The 18,463-nt window shown below is 51.0% G+C and overlaps 1 protein-coding gene across 6 annotated transcripts in view; it reads left to right on the top strand.

Annotated features, from left to right (window-relative positions):
* CASZ1 (castor zinc finger 1) overlaps positions 1-17,999 on the top strand; it is a 115,621-nt gene extending 97,622 nt beyond the window's left edge. For all 6 annotated transcript variants that reach the window (XM_044445270.1, XM_044445266.1, XM_044445269.1 and 3 more), the window contains 7 exons: positions 1,968-2,294; positions 3,143-3,341; positions 3,670-3,841; positions 10,534-10,682; positions 11,485-11,719; positions 12,886-13,179; positions 14,699-17,999. In XM_044445270.1, the coding sequence (XP_044301205.1) occupies positions 1,968-2,294; positions 3,143-3,341; positions 3,670-3,841; positions 10,534-10,682; positions 11,485-11,719; positions 12,886-13,179; positions 14,699-15,900 (2,578 nt within the window). In that variant the 3' untranslated portion in view covers positions 15,901-17,999. The remainder of the gene's footprint in view (positions 1-1,967; positions 2,295-3,142; positions 3,342-3,669; positions 3,842-10,533; positions 10,683-11,484; positions 11,720-12,885; positions 13,180-14,698) is intronic.
* The last annotated feature ends 464 nt before the right edge of the window (positions 18,000-18,463 follow it).

Genomic DNA, 18,463 nt, shown 5'->3' with positions numbered 1-18,463 from the left:
CCTAATATAGGGGTAAAGCTCCATTGAAAACAATGCGATTTTGAAAAGGCCCTCCTCGAGTAGCATTTTCTGCACCGCTCATCATCTCTTTCCATGCTAAACACATTCCAACCATCAAAACCATGCCAGGACACCTCCTTTTTCTAACCCTAACCCTACCCTGGGGCACTCCCCTAACCCTAATATAGGGGTCAAGTTCCATTGAAAAGAGGGCGATTTTGAAAAAGCCTTCCTTGAGTAGCTTTTTCTGCACAGCTCATCATCTCTGCCCATGCTAAACACATTCCAACCATCGGAACCATGCCAGGACACCTCGTTTCTCTAACCCTAACCCTACCCTGGGGCACTCCCCTAACCCTAATGTGGGGGTCAAGTTCCATGGAAAAGAGGGCGATTTTGAAAAAGCCCTCCTTGAGTAGCTTTTTCTGCACAGCTCATCAGCTCTGCCCATGCTAAACTCATTCCAACCATCGGAACCATGCCAGGACACCTCGTTTCTCTAACCCTAACCCTACCCTGGGGCACTCCCCTAACCCTAATATAGGGGTCCAGTTCCATTGAAAACAATGCGATTTTGAAAAAGCCTTCCTCGAGTGGCGTTTTCTGCACTGCTCATCATCTCTTCCCATGCTAAACATGTTCCAACCATCAAAACCATGCCAGGACACCTCCTTTTTCTAACCCTAACCCTACCCTGGGGCACTCCCCTAACCCTAATATAGGGGTCAAGTTCCATTGAAAACAATGCGATTTTGAAAAAGCCCTCCTTGAGTAGCTTTTTCTGCACCGCTCATCATCTCTGCCCATGCTAAACACATTCTAACCATCAGAACCATGCCAGGACACCTCGTTTTTCTAACTCTAACCCACTGAATGCGAACCTTTTAGAGACCAAGTGCCCAAACTGCAACCCAAAAGCCACTTATATATCATAAAGTGGCAACGCTGCAATAAAACCTGAAAACTGAGGTTTTAGTTTAGAAAATACAACTCACAGCCAGTCCAAGCAAATATATATATCTCTCCTTGCAGCGCACTGACCGGCCATGTGAAAGCTCTGACAAGTCGCGGCTAACAAGTCGCGGCTTGTGATGTCATCGCCTGGCGCCACTACTCCTTTCCAAGCATGCACATGGCCCCTGTGTGCGCTGTTATCCAATGCTCGGCTGCCGGGGCGATGCTGGGGTGACTTGGCTTGCATGCCGACAGAGGGCTCTGCGTACCCGCTGTGGCACGCGTGCCATAGGTTCGCCACCTCTGCTCTAGGGAGAGCTTTGGATTAACGAAGCTGTGCATCCCAGAACCATGGGACACTTTGCCCCGTCAGAATGCCCAAAGACACACATAGAATATCCCACCTGCCCTATTCAGTTATAAAACTCCTAGTGCGGGCCCACTTACTGCCTCAGTGGGAAACATGGTTCAGCTTGTTCCTCTGTCTTTTGGGGGCAGCTCAGTGGAAAGCTCGGGACGGACGTGAACCTCAGCACTCACTACATTTCCCTGCACCAGCCACTGTTCCCTCAGCCTTCCTCTTCCTCTCTGCAGAATGGGAGCGATAGCACTGGCCTCCCTTAGCAGGTCACTAGACAACACTGTAGATGAAGCGCCATGTGGTTTCTGTGCTTTGTCTTTGGTTGGTCTTGTGCTGTGTCACCTTCGCGTGATTCTTTGGCGACTGCCGGTACAAGTGTACATCTCTTTCTTGGGATCAGGATGTGTTTTGTTTTGTTTTTTTAGAGAGGGGCAATTTAGGTGTTTTGAGGGTTCTCCAAGGTCAGAAATCTATCAGAGTAAAGTTAGTACATTAGTACAAGAAAGTACTAATTTCCACACTTAATAGAGGGGTAGGGCTCTAATCAGAACGGGAGATAGAATGAAGTGTGGACAGCAGAAATGTTTTCCAGTGTCACAAAGGTGCTGACGCTGCCTGGTGCCAATTTTTCATGCTCTTGCTCTGCCTCTAGTTTCCACTTCCGAACAGAGGGCGGAGCTGTGAAAGGAAACGCTGAACTCTCCTTCCCAACTGCTGCTGAGACCAAGATCTCCTTAGCCCCTTCATCTCCGTCCCCTTCTTCCGCCGCTCTGGCCAACGCCTCTGCCCCAGACGTGCCCGTCGCAAGCCCAGCAACCATGCCTACAGCTCCAACACTCCTCGCCTGGAAACAACTGGCTTCTACCATGTCACAGATCCCTGCGTCAGTGCCTAATTTGGCCACATCCCCCTTGGCGACGACTTCCCTTGAGAACGCCAAACCTCAGGTCAAACCCGGGTTCCTCCAGTTCCAGGAGAAGTGAGTTCTCTTTGAAAAGGTGGCTGGAGGGTGGAGGTGGGCACAGTATGATCCTGGCCTGGTTTTAAAACAAAGACAGGAAACCACATGCCAGGGGACCTAGTCTGGGCCTGCCGAGCCTCAGTCCATCCTGTAGGGCTGCCCGTTCCCATGTCTTCACCCCTTTTCTCCCACTTGCAATTGTTCAGTGGCTTGCGAGCTTCTGTGCAGCACCGCCCCACCATTCTGAAAGGCCAAAGCACCCCCTCCCAAGATGTGGTTTAAGTTTAAGCTGTAGCATGCGGGTATTTTTCTGTACTTTTGGCCCTGATCCCTTTGCCTCTGGCCCCACCCACTTTGCCTTCAGCCTCCCCCACCACTGGGATGCAGCCCCCGAGCGCTGCCGTCTCCCCAGTAGAATTTGGTCCTCGGACTGAAGGAGGCCCCAGCCCTCACCTGTGTTTCAAAGGGTCCCGAGACAAATGGGGAAGAGGAACAGAGGAAGCTGCTGCATGCCAGGTTACCGTCCGCCTGAGCCCAGCAGTGTGTGGCTGGCAGCAGCGCACCAAGTCCGGGGGCAAAAACAGCTCTTTCCCATCCCCTGCCATTTGGTCCTCTTGGCTGAAGGTGCCAGGAACTGATCCCAGGGCTCCTGCACACGCCCTGTGCCTTCTGCCCCCGAGCTTTATGACTGTTCCCTATGATTTGGGGCAGGAGAGCCAGGAAGGAGCAGCCTGCACTTTCTGCATAGCTGCTGCTCCGGAGGAAGACCTGTTCTCTCAGGAGAACTGCTAAATTAGAAGCCGAGGCTGGCCAGAGAGACTGGTTCTACCTCTTTTAAACATTTATTTTTTTTTTTTTTTTTGCAGTGACCCCTGTCTGGCGACAGATTGCAAGTACGCCAACAAATTCCACTTCCACTGTCTCTTTGGGAACTGCAAGTATGTGTGCAAAACCTCTGGGAAAGCGGAGTCCCACTGTCTCGACCACATCAACCCCAACAACAACCTGGTGAACGTGCGAGACCAGTTTGCTTATTATTCCCTGCAGTGTCTCTGCCCAAACCAGGTAAGGGCAAAACATGCATCAGCCTGGAAGGGAAAAAGGAGGGAAGGGAAATGAGCAGATGGAGAGTTAGGGCAGGATGAGGAACATGGCACTAGGCTTGTGTACTGCGGCAGCAGTTGTTTTGGGAGGGAGGGAGGGAGGGAGGGAGGGAGGGAGGGAAGGAAGGGGCCAGAACCATGCTTGGATAACAGGCTTATTCCCCGTGGGTTGTTCTTTGAGATCCGAAAGACTTGCTGGAGGGGTGGTCTGAGACAGAAGGGTGGTTCTTGCGGGGTGGCTGCTCTCGCTGCCCTGCCCTGCTGTGCTGACGGCCATTTTCCCCCTGCAGCACTGTGAGTTCCGCATGCGAGGGCATTACCACTGCCTGCGCCCCGGCTGCTTCTTTGTGACCAACATCACCACCAAGCTCCCCTGGCACGTGAAGAAGCACGAGAAGGCAGAGCGGCGGGCGGCCAATGGGTTCAAGTACTTCACCAAGCGGGAAGAGTGTGGCAGACTCGGTAATTCACCCACATGCCCCCTCCTTGCCGGCGTCGCTTGGTGGGAGATTGTACCAGGGCGAGGCCTTCCGCCACTGGCCTTGCCCGCAGAGAGGCCAGTGGTGCAGGTCCGTGCGTGTGCTCAAGGCAAGTCCTGCTGTGTTCAGGGGGCTCCTCCCAGCTGGGTGTGTGCTGGTTCTGCTTTCAGCCACTGTTAGTGATGGTGCAGAGGGACCTCTTCCGGTTCACATGGGTCTTTTAATAATCAGGCAGGACCTGTTTCCCTGACTGGCCCCTTTCCCCTCCCCAGTCAGAGGGAAGTTCCATGCCATCTTGACAGGATCCATTTCCTGCAAAGGAGAAAGTGAAAGGTTGTCCATCTTAAAATCCATTTCTTGGCCTCCTCTGGTTTTTGTTCAGGTCACCTACTTTCTGCATGATTGGGCGGACAAACAGGTTTTTAAGAGTTCATGTAAGCAGCTTTCCTTCTCCGGGAGAGGCATTTCCACCCCACATGGCTCCCAGCCCGTAACACGGGTGCCTCTTTGGACAAGGCAAAGGTCTCTCTTTTCACATCTATGGTGCCAACAGAGGGTCAGCAGAGCGGCCACCTACTCCGACCACACTGGAGGTGTTCACGTTGGGTGGGGGACCCCCCAAATCTCCCAGTAGTCCTTTTTACCCACTTGCTGGATCATAAGTGCAATTCTTTTGATATTTGCTGACATGCTTACATAGCAAAAGCCACAGGGTAAATATTTCCCACTGCTGGTGGTGGGGAAACTTCTCTCGTTCCTGAGAATTTCAATTACTCCACCTCTCTCCTGGCATCCATAGCAGCTTCAGCGCTGGAGGGTGAGCACAGCACTGTCTCTTTCAGTGCCAACCATCCAGCAAAGTGGCGGCACATCAAAGCAGCTGGTCGACCGCAGAGAACCAGGGTGTGTGGCTGGCGGCTCCCTTTGCCAAAGTGATTAGGGCAGTGCCAAAGCAATTACGAAATCGTAAACACCTCCCCTCTCCTCCAGTGCTCCCGGCAATGATGCTGAAACAAAGTCAGCCCTCTCTGGGCACATCCCCATGCAGCGCTGGACTTGGCCAAGCCACAAGCAGAGGCCGCCCACAGGGAGACTCTCGGCCACAGAGGAGAGCCGGCCTCAGCACCTGGGCCACAGTGCCGCTCTGGTCCTCTTCGTAGGGGTGCAGATATTCTTATTTTTTCTGCAAAACATAAGAGCCCATACAGCCTCTTTCTGACACGGAAACAAATTTATTCAGTCACGGCTAGGCACCCAGTTTCATGGACCTCTGCCTTAACACTTAGAGAAAAATCGGTGGGTGCACTTGGCAAGTGCATTTACTTCCAAGTGGGCATGTCTAGAACTGCGCCATAAGCCTGCTTTAAATAATGGTGAAGAGGGAGTTTACAAATACAATGCTCTTAAAGATGTATTTTGGCGGTAAGTTCTCGAGCTCCTAGCGAAGAACTGGGGTGGACTCCGACCTCAGATCAATGGATGGTGGGGCGGGCAGGCTGCTTTATTCCTGTGAAGTGGTGGGGGAGTTGCTAGCTGGATTCGCTGCCTCAGATTGCAGAATGATCACACTTGGCCTGACTTGAGGTGATCGGAGGGGAGGCATTCATTGCCGTGCTTCATTCACCAAAATGTCCTGGGCGAGTCCTGAGCCTCTGGTTCAGAACAGAAGAACTAAATGGCAGAGCCTAACTCTGAGCTACCAGATGAGGAACGTGCAGAAGGGGGTGTTGTGATGAAGTTGTGATGAGAAGAGGAGTGAATGTTTCTGGAGGACTGGCAAGGTGGCTGGGCGGAGTGAGGAGCTCCAGGCATCCGTGCAGATGACAGCGCAGAAGGCAGGTATGATAGCCAAGCAGCTTGTACGGAACAAAGAGCAGGAAGGCTAGGAAGGAGATGCCGGTGGGAACTGAAAGATACGGAGCAGGAGATTAATGGTCTGTGCTAGGTTAAAGTCTTATGGACTGCAGCGAGGGTAGGCAACATGGTGCCCAGGCATGGGCCAGCACGGGCACCAGTGCTCCCCCAGACTCTTGTCCTGGCCATGACCCTCCCTCCCTCTTTAACACAGTCCCTTGCTTGAAGCAGGGCTCTGTTGGTGTTGGCAACTGTGCATTCGAAGTGACTGTGTGGTGGCTTGGGGCTCAGAGCCCTCCTCTGCCTTGGGCCCCATCTTTTGGGCAAGGTCCTCCTCCCTTCTGTTCACCCGTGGCAGTTATCTTGGTGCCCAGGACAGTTTCTCGGAGTCTTGTCTAACAGCTTACTGGGCGGCACTGGTTATGACATGCAGCCAGCGCTGACAGAGAAGGGGGCATGATGATAGCAGGAGAGAAGTTTGGCAGAGGTATTGCGAGGTGACTAGAAAGACGTGATGGACAAAGGAAGGCCGGGGCGCGGGAGGCGCCTTCGGCAGCACAGTCGAGGCAAAGGGTTGAGAGGTTGACCGACGAGGGTTGCTCTTGGAGATGCCGACACCAGGAGGGCCACTCCTTGGAGGCCAAGAGGATGTTGGCTCCCCATCCACACATCTACCCGAGGGCACACCTAGAACTGGTAAGGCCCACCCAACGCGTGGGACAGCCTCGGAGCCCAGCGCCCCGGCTGCGTTGTTCTGCAGCTCCCTTGTTAGGAAGGCTTTGGGAACTTTGAGCACCATACATTTTGAAGGCTCCAGGTTAGGGAAGGATAACCTCAAACACCCCTCCTTGGCTGCGGTGTCACACAAGAGGGTCAAGGGGACTCACAAGGCTCTCTGATGGACAAGCTGCTTTCGTAAGTAGAGGAAGGTTTCAAGCTACTGATGGAGCTTCCTTGGACAGGACAACACCCCAAACCAAACCTGGGCGTTCGCAACTTTCTCCCCTGCAAATGGCCCAAGAAAAACATGGACATACTCAGGGCCAATTTTGGACCCCCTCTGGCTTTTGAGGGCTCCAAAATGTTAACTCTCTCTTTAGTCATTGTTTGTATCTCTTTGTTGTACTGCTCTGAGATGCTTTTGCCTGGACCTCACTCACCAGATAACAAATATAGCAGGGCCCACTTTGAGTTCAGGCACCTCTGCTACCCAACATAACTATTTTTATGGACAGAGGATTTAAAAAATAGTCATTGAATGTGTGCTCGCTCGCTCGCTCCCTCTCCCTCACACACACCAAAAGATGCACAGAGAATTGGATTGGGGCAGAAAGAGTGTGTGAGAAAAAGCTCCTCCTGATCTTTGTACTTCATAAAGTATTTATGTCTGAGAAGCAGCAAGCGATCAGTGGTAACCTGGGCAACGGGAAACAATGCGGCATGGGCGCCCCTTACCTGGGTCTTGGTTTACAGTGTTGGGAGACTTGGCTGGGACAGCTGTTTGCTCAGCCTTCTGTGTTCTGGGGGGGAGCCCAGGGCCAGACAAAGGCGGCTGAAGCCATGCGACACTCGGCTGCCCCAGCAACGGGCAAGCCTTCACCTGTCTGTGGCTGATACAGTTTCAGTCCTGCCAGCGTTGTTTGTTCCTCCTCTGGACCAGGGATCACAGCAGTGGCATCATAGGGGCGGTGAGGAGGGAGGGAGGGCGGGGAAGAGCTTTTCTGCTGGTTGAGGGGAGGCAAGGGCACTGTCTGAACAAATACCAAGTCAGAGAAATGGAAGAGAGGTTCCCGTCCTTGAGAGCAGACCGTTTGCCTGACTCAGAGTCCGGCTGCAGCATGGCGCTTTATGAGCGTGCTGAGAAATAGGGTTGCTCTTTGTGACGCACCTGGATGTGCATGCACGGAGTGGACGGGGGCATTAGCCGCTTACGCTGCATTTTCAGCACGCGAAGCGCTTCCCGTTAGGAATGTGCCGACACTGAGAAACTCTGCTTGGTGAGCTCGGTGGATATCCCGGCCATTTCTGATCCAAGAATCAGCTGTGGTCCTAGTTGTGAGGAGGGGGGATTTTGCATATTTCTTTCTCTAAGAGAAAGCAGCGCTGTCCATGCATTTTTAAAACACCCACTAAAGAAAATTGCACAAATTATATGATTTGCACAAATTAAACTGGAGTGATTTACACAGAGAGGAAGCCAAACATTACATTATTCTACTGGCATTTGTGTGAATTTCCTTTGGGTTTTTTAAATGTGTGAATTGTATCCTGTCTTCAACACTGAAGTACACAAGTTGGCTCAACCCATTCCATGGTAATTGGTGCTAACACAGGGCTGCCAAAGCACAACTGGGGAGGGGGATCATGAAAATCTGTGGGATTTTCAGCCCCATTGGATTGCTCATTCATCCCTGTTTCCAATCCAGGGGAAACTGGTCCCTCTAGCCCAGGGTTGTTGACGCCAAATGGCAGCAGCAACAGCTCTGCAGGGTTTCAAGCAGCAGCTTTCCAGCCCTACCTGGAGAAGCCAGAATTCAGGCCTTCTGTGTGCAAAGGTATGCCCGGGAGGCCAGTCTGCTGACAGCCGCTGCTGCATGGAGTACTTGGGCCTGGACAGGCTGATGCTTCAATCTGCAGAGTCTGGGTTGAACGAGTTTCCATCTCAGGGTAAGCTTCTGGGTAAACACATCAGTATTTTTAAAAGGCAGGAAACCCACCAGCTCATGGTATTGTTTAAACTCCTGAAACACAGGGCTCCAAAGCAGAAAACACATTCAGATTTAGGCCTGTCACCAAATTAAAGCAATCTTTCTCAATTAATGGTATGTGCTCTGGTTAATTGTGTATGAGTGAATCAGTAATTCTGAAACATAGAGCTAGGCCTTTTATTCTTTCCCCTATATTCCTGCAGCTATGCTGCATCTGGAGTAGTTTAAGGTTTGTGATATTTTTGGATGTGGTGCTGCCATGGCTGCTGCTTTAGTCTCTGTTCCTTTTAATTGATTTATTATGCTGCTTCTTGTTTGATGTGTATAGATTTTGGATTTTATTTGTGCTTTTATTGTATGACGCCCTGAAAGCTATTTGCAGTAAGGCATCTAATAAATCTTAGAAATAAATAAATAGGCTGTGGGAGATCATCTTAGAGGAGGCATTCCCTCTTCTGCATGGAAGAGAAAGAGGCGAACTTCTTCTGAAGTTGGCGCTCGCTAACTGTAATTTGGATAAGTACTGGCATTTCAGAATAGTACTTTATGAAAAGATTCTGCTTTCCAATTAATCAGGGCACTTCTTCTTAGCCTGTGATAAATTGGGCTAGCCAATGAATGAGTGGGACCTTGGGGCCCAGAGTTAATAAACTCTGTCAGCACATATTAAGTGTTTAAGGAGAGTCACATAAAACGTCTCTTTTCCAGGGGAAGAAGCTGGGGCACCAGCGGTTTGTCTAGGCCAGGCTTCCCCATTTCTGGTGCTTTCCAGATGTGTTGGACTTCAACTCCCATCATCCCCACCAAGCAAGAGCTAACATGTCTGGGTATTATCACATCAAGCAAGTCTTGTCTGAGCCCACCTACAAAAGTGGAATTTGAATGGCTCTCAGAGGGAAAAGAGGCATATCCACTGCCCATAACTCTTTCTGGTACTTTCAGCCAACACTATAAAGTTGGGAAAGCACAGAGCCGCCAAATAGGGAAAACGTTAGTCCCTGGTCTGTGGAGGCAGGCACATACCCAACATGCAGATAGGCAGAAAGAAAGCCAAGTGTTTTCGTGCAGTCAGTCCTGCCTGCTAGCAGTCTGTTCCTACTGAGGGAATGAAAGGCCTTGCAAGCCCTTGAGAGCCAGGCCCCGTGGCCTCTTGGAGATCCCTGCTGGCCTCACAACATCCTTGCAGGCAGGACAGTATTGTTCCACTTTTGCGGATGAAAGGGAGCAGCTCGCCCAAAGGGCATGATTTGGCACCCCATCCAAATCCTAAATCTTGGCTGCAGCCCACCATAACCAAGTGTTTCAGCAGGTAAGCAGGCGGCTCTGTATTTGCCAATGCCACCCAGTGCTTTTGGGTCACCCAGCTGTGGGGCAGCCCGGATATCCAGACCACCACAGGGTTCCTGCTTTCATTCAAAGCCCATATTAGCACCTTCCAACCCTCTCCCCTGTACCCAGTGCAGTCGGATTCCACATCAGCCCAAGCCATCCTCGTCAGTGAGCTGGGATGATGGGAGTTGTAGTCCAATAACATCCGGAGCTCTTTGGGCTCCTCACCCTTGCCTGAAAGTCGAAGAGCACTTTTTCATTCTTGTCTGCTTGGGACTGCTTCCCTGCCTTTGCCAAAGTAGGAAGGACTCAGTCATGCTCAATTATGATGGCTCTAATCCCTTGCTAGATTAAAAAAACTGCTCTGCATTGATCCCTCTCCAGCCATTCCTTTGCCATGTGCTATGACCAAAGTAGAGGAGAAAAGCAAGAGAGACGTATTTTCCCTCCAAGATCATTAATGGAGCTCTCCGCGACTTCTCACCATTGTCAGAAAGGGATCCATTTTTTAAACCTCCTACTTTAAAGAGAGTTTGATTTCTGACCTCTCTAGAACCAAAGAGAGCCCTCTCTGCTTCCTTTTCTCACGTTAGGAAGCATTTAATGTGCACATTTAGGGATCTGGAATCTGAAATGCTGGCACATGTCCTGGACTGCTGACCCCTTGCAGCAGTCACAGAGAGGGAAACTCCTGCCAAGCCCTGCGCCTGGCGCACATCTGTTGCTCACCCCCAGCCACCGCCGCCTTGTGAAGCTGCATCTGTTTTGCATTTTCCCTTCCCAGGTTGCAAGTACAACCAAGTCAACAGCCATTTTCACTGCATTCGTGAGGGCTGCCAGTTCTCTTTCCTGCTGAAGCATCAGATGACGTCCCATGCCAGGAAACACATGAGAAGGATGCTGGGGAAGAACTTCGACCGGGTTCCCACTCAGGTGACTCTTATGATGCTTTCCTTGACGTTGTTGCTTTAAAGGGACAATATTTAGGAGCACAGGAAGGGTCTTGCACAGAGCTAGTCCATTCGGCCCAGTGCCACCTGCACTGGCTTGGGAGCAGCTCTCCGGAGACTCAGCAGGGGTGCTTCTTGGCCCCACCACTTTCTCCCTAGTCTCCCATGCTTTGTGCATGTGAAAATGTTGCATTGGATTTTTAAGGCCCTCCCAGAAAAGGATGCATAAGCAGAATGCGCACCAGTCATAGATCTCCCCCTGAAAACCCACATGGACACTTGGTACCAACACTGCATTTCTCTGTATCAGACATGTCCAAAGCATGCCTGTCCTGTACGTGCGCATTCATTTGGGAAGGTGGAGGAAAGGCATCCAAGGCACGGGGGTGTCTGTCTTTTGCCTGTGACATATTTTAAAGGACACACCAATCAGGGAGACAAAATCTGGGCCAAGCAAGGCAGCAGAAGCGAAAGATCCCCCTGCCCCAACTGTGTGTCAGTCCACAGGCAGCACGGCCCATGCCGTGCCAAGATCAGCACTCTCAGGCTGTGGCGGCTTTGCCTGTATGGCCACGGCAGGATTCCCTGGTGCCAGCATTAAAGCCCTCCATGCCCGGAGTCGGGGGTATGAGTGAGCATGGCCTCCATGCCCCAGCCTACGTGCCCAGCAGTCCGTAGGGAACAGTGTTGGGAAATGCAGTGTAGGCAAATGTAATGTCAGCCGTCAAAGGCCCGACGGTGGCACAGAAGTAACAGTGCCCCCCATACCCATTTTCTCGCCTTAGGTGATTGGGCATCCTCCTCGGAATGAAAACCTCGGCCAGGTCAGCAGCATGGCGCCCAGCCCAGCCTCGTCAGGGACTCCCGCTTCCTTCCAGGGACCACAAAGCATGATGGATACTGAGACAGACGAGTACGTGGACTACACAGGGTGCAGCCCGGGTGGGATCTCCTCCGAATCGTCCAATATGGACCGCAGCTGCTCCAGCACACCGGTGGGCAACGAGAGCACTTCAGCGGGTAAGTGGTTCTGCAGGGCAGCCCTCTGTTCAGACCCTTTGCCTCCAGGAAGCCCAGCATCGCAGCCTGGGCCCTCTCGCGCGCAAACCGGGCCCAGTCCCCCTCTTGCCACCCTTGGTCCGCACTGCTCTTAGCATGGAGAGAACCGTCTCTGTGTTAGCCTGGGGGGACTCCTTTGCAACCCCCTTTCTCTGTGTGGGGAAGGATTTTTGATCCCGATTCAGGCAGGGACTTGCAAAGGTGAAGTGGCATTAAAGCTAATGTCAGTTTATTTGCCATGCCTGTTGGATCAGATGGAATGATTTTCATACAGTGGGCTTACTTCAAGTTGTCTCTGCAGAAGTTCTGTTGTGCATGGACTGACACCACTAGCTGCAGCTTGGAAACCCGTAGAAAAGAGGGCCAGTGCTTCAGCTACGTATAAGGTGGTCAGTGGGTGGGGAAAAGAGAAGGGGGGGATACTCACCAGGAAAGTCCTAGGGGCAGATTTGGGACCCCAGGAGGAGCCTGTGCCCAGGCCAGAGGCTCTGCCCTCCTGACTTACAGAATCAGGGCCAGCCAGTTATGGGGATCAGCTGCCGTGTGTCACCGTGCCTCAGAGCACCGTTAGGGTGCAGTGCGGTCTCAGGGTGTCCCCCCAGCGATATGTAATTTTAACGCAATGACTCTCGGTGGCATGATTGTAGCTGATGACCACAAATTACAACTGGCCTGAGGGGCAGGTATTAAAGCAGGGCTAAAAGCCCGGGTTAACATGCCTGCTGGACACATGAGGAAGAAGTGGAACTGACAGGATCAAAGCAGCAGCCTGTGCCACGATCCTTAAGCTGTTCCACTACCTGACACACCTTGCCAAGGAAGCAAGCCACACATCTCGCCACAGCTTCCACACAGAGGCCCTTGCCTTCTCTTCACGTCCCTCTTGTCCTCAGCGACCCTCACCCGCCCCCCCCCCCGGTGCTGCTCTTCATCACATGCTCTCCATCTCCTCTGTTACAGTTTTGTTCTTGTATGTGTGAACATGCTCTCCATTTTCATTGTATCGCTTACACTTTTGGGTTTTCATTTTGGTTCTTTTTGTTTGTTTCCTTTTTGTTCTGCATTTGGTTTGGGTCTTTTCTTTTCTTTTCCTGCTATTTTTTTCTTTTCTTTCCACATTTCTCCAGGCTGCCTGGCTGCTCCTCCTCTTCCTCCTGCTGCTGCTGGCGATGACGTTACCCACAATGCACCACAAGCACCACCTCTGCCTCCATCTTTCTCACCAGCCCTGCTCAGGTCTCCCCTCCCTTCCCTCCCATACCTCTTCTCTCCCTCTTGTGTCTCATACTCTCTGCTAAGCGCCACGCTGGGATCCAGCAAGGGCATTGTTGTGCCCACCGCCAGCTCAACAGGGTTTTCACCCATCATTGCCACTCCGGCTCCAGTCAAAAGTGATGTCCCTCTAGTTCAAGATGCGGCAGGTAAACAGTTCTGCACTTTCTCTCATAGTTACCTTCATAAGTCACTATACACCCACCCTCCCACTATATTCCAGAGTCATCACAGATGATTCCTGATTGCAGTGCCTTAAAAATAATGGGCTTATGAAGAACAACAAGATTATTTTAGATTGCACTAGCAGATGAGTTGGACAGGAACACTAATCTCCTGCATGGAAATTATTCGCACAATCGTGGGTATGGAATGCACCAGAGTTAACTCTCAACATAGCAGTGAGATATGGCTTTTGATGGCCCAGGTAACTTAGAATTCAGTTTGGGGCTAGCAACTGAAGCATGTATTCAGTCCTGTCAGACTGGTGTTGGCTTCTAAACAAGTGGCCCCCAGGAATATAAAATCTATTCCCAAACCTCTTGGCCGCCTAAAATCAAGGAATGCATCTCCTTGAGATCCAAAGGAAAGGGTTTCTAGTACCTTGCCATTTTGTACCAGCTGGGCATGAACTTGTTTGTAAATGCAAGCATTGGGTTCTTTGGGAAGAGGTAGACCCCATAAATTGCTATTTTGGTCTCACAGATGGAACGGGGTTCATGTCCTTGTAGTCACATATCTGTATTAGCTTAGGAGGTTTTGGGGGGTTACATGAGCTGTGTACAATTGGTAGTTTTAATGCTGCAAATGCTTTCAGTTGATTATTATTTTACGTGCATCACTAAATACTTCTTCATCTGATTATTTAAAAGATTTATATACCATCTTTCAGCATAAATCATCCCAACGTATCGCCAAACTTCCAATAATCAACAATAATCAAAACCACTCCAGTAGTAAATGACAAGGGAAGGCCTCACAGAGGGAGCTAAATGTTTACCTTAACCAGACAGTCAAATTGGTTTTTCAGTTGTTATGAGATGGGGAGGTACAGCAGGGTTGCCCATAACCCCAGCTGAGTTTGTAACTTGTTAATATGGTCTGTCCTGAACTGCTGCTACCTTGAAACTATATGACAGATAGTTGGGTATGATGGACAGAAAGAGATGATAAAAGCCTTCTCCTAGAAAAAGAGCCACAGGGAAAAGAGAGCGCAAGTTAAAAGTATGAGAAACATAAGCATAAGGCTTTCCTGTTCGTTTTGTTGAAGTTTTGCCAAACCACTGTAGGGAAAGGACAGATGAGCCCAGATGAACGCTATCAGGCCAGGGCCCAGTGAGAGCCTTGTGTTCGACAGCAGGACAGGCTGTGTGGTTTCAGATAAACACACTTCTGCTCCCCAAAGCCTGTGTCGATTTCGCAATGGCCATGCTTTAGAAATATGGTAATGAAGTGGAATTAGTGTGCCTGAAGGTTGGGCAAACACATTTCTGAAGCGTGCTGCTGGAGCTCGTGTGCACCGCCAGCCCGAAGCACTCTGCTCCCAAGCATCAAGACAGGTTAGAGAACACTGTTTGTTTGCATCCACCCACATTAGACAAGAAGCAAGGAGGGAAACAGCCTGGTGCAGTCCAGTTATACATTTGGTCTCCACTTGTGTCTCCCTAGGGAACACCATCACCATGCCAACCGCGGCGGGAGCCAAGAAGCGCTTCTGGATCATCGAGGACATGTCTCCTTTTGGCAAGCGGCGCAAAACTGCATCCTCGCGCAAGATGCTGGACGAAGGGATGATGCTGGAGGGCTTCCGGCGGTACGACCTCTATGAGGACTGCAAGGATGCCGGCTGCCAGTTCTCCCTGAAGGTTACCCACTACCACTGCACCCGGGAGAACTGTGGGTACAAGTTCTGTGGCCGCACCCACATGTACAAGCATGCACAGCACCACGACCGCGTCGACAACCTGGTACTGGATGACTTCAAGCGCTTCAAGTCCTCGCTCAGCTGCAACTTCCCCGACTGCCAGTTCTCGGGCAACAGCACACACTTCCACTGCCTGCGCTGCGGCTTTCGCTGCACCGACAGCACCAAGGTGACGGCCCACCGCAAGCACCACGGCAAGCAGGACGTCATCAGCGCCGCCGGCTTCTGCCAGTTCAGCTCCAGCGTGGATTGCGAGGTGCCCGACTGCAAGTACAAGCTCAAGTGCTCCCACTTCCACTGCACCTACCCGGGCTGCAAGCACACGGTGGTGGGCATGTCGCAGATGGACTCTCACAAGCGCAAGCACGAGAAGCAGGAGCGCGGAGAGCTGCCGGCCATCTCCCCGGGCCCCGAGGGCCTCCCCCACGCCACCCTGGAGTACGACGCGCAGAACTCCTCTGTCAACCTGGACAGCTCGCTCAACCTCAGCACGGATGCCAACAGTGCCCTCTTCTTCCTGAAGAACGCGGCTGGCGTGGGACTCAGCGACTCCTTGGACCTCAGCCAGAAGCCGCTGGAGGCAGCGGGCAGCATGCCTTCCCCTGCCAGAGAGGCTGGGGCCCCTGCAGAAAGTGAGCGTCTACTCACCAGCTGTGGGCACGTGGAGGAGGAGGAGGACTCTTCCCGTGATGAGGATGATGAGGAGGAGGAAATGAATGAGGAGGATGAGGACGAGGACGACGAGGATGAGGACGAGGAAGAGGAGGAGGAGGAGGAGGATGACCTGAACACAGATTCCGAAGAGTCACTCCCTGACACGGAGGGCATGCCTGCTAAGGACGTGAGGGAGCGGGGGGAGGCCACATCTCCCCCAGCAGACCACAGTGATGCTTCCAGACCTCCTGATGAGCCAGGCCCAGGCCCTGCCCCGCAAGCCTCTCCTTAACACACAGAAAGCAGCAGGGTTTGATCTTTAGGAAAGCAAACTGAATGAGTGAGAGGACCCCGCTGTGGGAGGCAAGAACAAACGCTGCAGTGGCAAGAGGCAAACACACACACACAAACACACACACACAACTCCACCCCAGAAAGTGCACAAGTCAAAAGAGGAAACTGCAAATCCTTGGACCATGCAAGAGAGAGCAGCCATCCAGCCAGCCTCAGGCTGTGAGGAATGGGGAGGCAGGGGACCCATCTGTGGGACGCTCATGTTTACAGGGTGGCAGGCGGTGATTCGTTTCACTTGGTGCAGAAGGGTCGGGCCATGGAGAAGGGACCCTTCTCCTCCGGGGCGGATGTGCCAGCCACAAGGGCACGAGCTCCCCATGCCTCCCAAGCCTCTGCTTGTGGCGGTGAGAGAGGCGATTGCTTCAGCTTCTACTTTAGCTTCCCATTTTCAATTGTCCTTTGACACTCCTCCCGTTCTCAGGGAGAGGGGGCAGCTAGCATCCGGTGATGAATATTAGGGATGTTGATGATGCATACACGTACATGTGCATACGTGCACGCATACTTCTGTATGTTTGCATTTGCAGTGGAGGATTGTTGGTTCCTTCAAGCCACAAACTAAGTCCTTCGCCATCGGGGGCAGTGCGGGGAGGGGGGGCTGGGGCGGCAGTATCATTTGTACTTATTTCATTTCTCCAGCATCGACTGAACAGGAGAAACGGGACTCAGGCAGCTTGGGATGGTCGGGAAAGGGGTATTTATTGTCAGGGTTTTTTTGTTTTGTTTTGAAAGAGAGAGGGAGACGCATTAATGAATTAAACAAGGCTGGGAATGGGGACACTTCTCTAATCTTCCAGGTCTGCTTTATTATTAAATAATAAGAATTAATAATAATCTCTTTTTAAGGAAGAACAAACTTATTTATATTGTGCTGCTCCTGCCTGAGGGGAGCTACCCCTTTCTGGTGAGGCTTTGACCAGGAGTGGGGGGCACATGGGGTGGCAGTGAAAAGGTCCTAAGGTTGTGAAAAAAAGGCTTGGATTTAACCAGCCCAACCCCAGCGCCTCTGCCCTGAGGAAGCCCCACGGTTTGCTGTCCAGGCTGCAGACCCACACGCTGTATCAGGCACAGGAGGCATGAGCTCAGCGTGCCCTCTGCCTCGCTGCTAATAGAAGGAAAAGGGTAATAGAGGCAGTGCCTCATCACAGGGCTGGGTCCTGGGGACAGGATATGTCACTGCAGTAAGGAAGCAGTTGCATCTTCCCGGCTCGGCCTCCTGGCTCAAGTGTAGTCTGTGATGGGTAAGGGCAAAGTTGGGGCTCTTTTACAGGTAGCAGGCTTGGGGGGGGGGCATCAAATCTACTTAAGATCCTTCACTGAATATTCGTAGGTGTCTTACCTTAGAATTGTGGACAGGGAATGTGATAGCCTTCTGAAGCTACTATCCCAGCTTGCAGTTCACAGACCAACCCAGTGTACCGGGTTGCTCCAGTTAAAGCGGTTGCACAGCCTCTAGTTACAGATGAGGCATTCCTAGAGATAAGGGAAATTTCTTAAAGCCTCCAAGAAGGAAAGGTCACATTTTACTCTGTAGGCACCCAAAAATCTTTTGCTGGGTTCAATTTTGAATGTTTGAGCACCTAACGAAGCTGGGCCGGTGGGGGGTGGGCGAGGGACATGGCTCCAGGGGGAGATTCCATCTTGGTGCAGAAACACAGACAGACTGAGAGGTTTGTCTTCATTTTAAAAAAATTCCCTTCCAAACAATCACATGCCAGCAACATGTCAGCCCAGAACAAGGATGAGAATGTGATCCAGTAACACTTTTAAAAAGCTTTTAAAACAAGAAACCGCAATGGAGGAAGAAAAAGAGTGACAAAGAAAAAGATAAGGAAATGTCCAAGAAAAAAATAGCTGTACAGTATTTTTCCCCCTGTAAAAGTTACTGTTAGAGATATAGATATATATATATATTATATATATATATATAAAAAAACAAAGAGAAAATAGCCATACAAAGGTAATACTCTATGAGTATACAGTGAGAAACTCGGCCCTGTGGAAAAGTCCCTTCAATAAAATATTTGGTTATTAGTGTACCATTATCTCTTCTGCCCATTCATAAGTGTGGACCCTTCCCCCTCCACTCAAAACTATCATATGGTGAAAAGCCAGAGAAAGGGGTCTTCCCCACCTACATTTTTGCTTCTGTCAATACTGATCACCAAACAATTGTGAATTTTAAATTATGCAGTTTAAAAACACACACAAGAAACATTAAGATTGACCATTTCATTTTCTGTGCCACATGCACTCCAAATTAATTTATTTGTGTGGCTTGTAATAATAGACACATGGTGCTATTTGTTTGTTCTTGGCTTAATCTGGAAGCATGGGGGCAATGGTTTTTCTGGCACTCTCCACAGCATACTGACTCACACCTCCCTAGGTTTAAAAAAAAAAAACTGAAACAAGGCTAAAGCTTATTCGTGACTTTTTTTGGCTTTCATTTTTTAACATGAATCACTAGCCACCTCAAACACCCAGACAATAGGGTCATA

The sequence above is a fragment of the Varanus komodoensis genome, unplaced genomic scaffold (genome assembly GCF_004798865.1).
Source record: "Varanus komodoensis strain SLA01 unplaced genomic scaffold, ASM479886v1 scaffold48, whole genome shotgun sequence".
NCBI lineage: Eukaryota > Metazoa > Chordata > Lepidosauria > Squamata > Varanidae > Varanus > Varanus komodoensis.
This window is presented reverse-complemented; position numbering and strand designations above follow the sequence as displayed.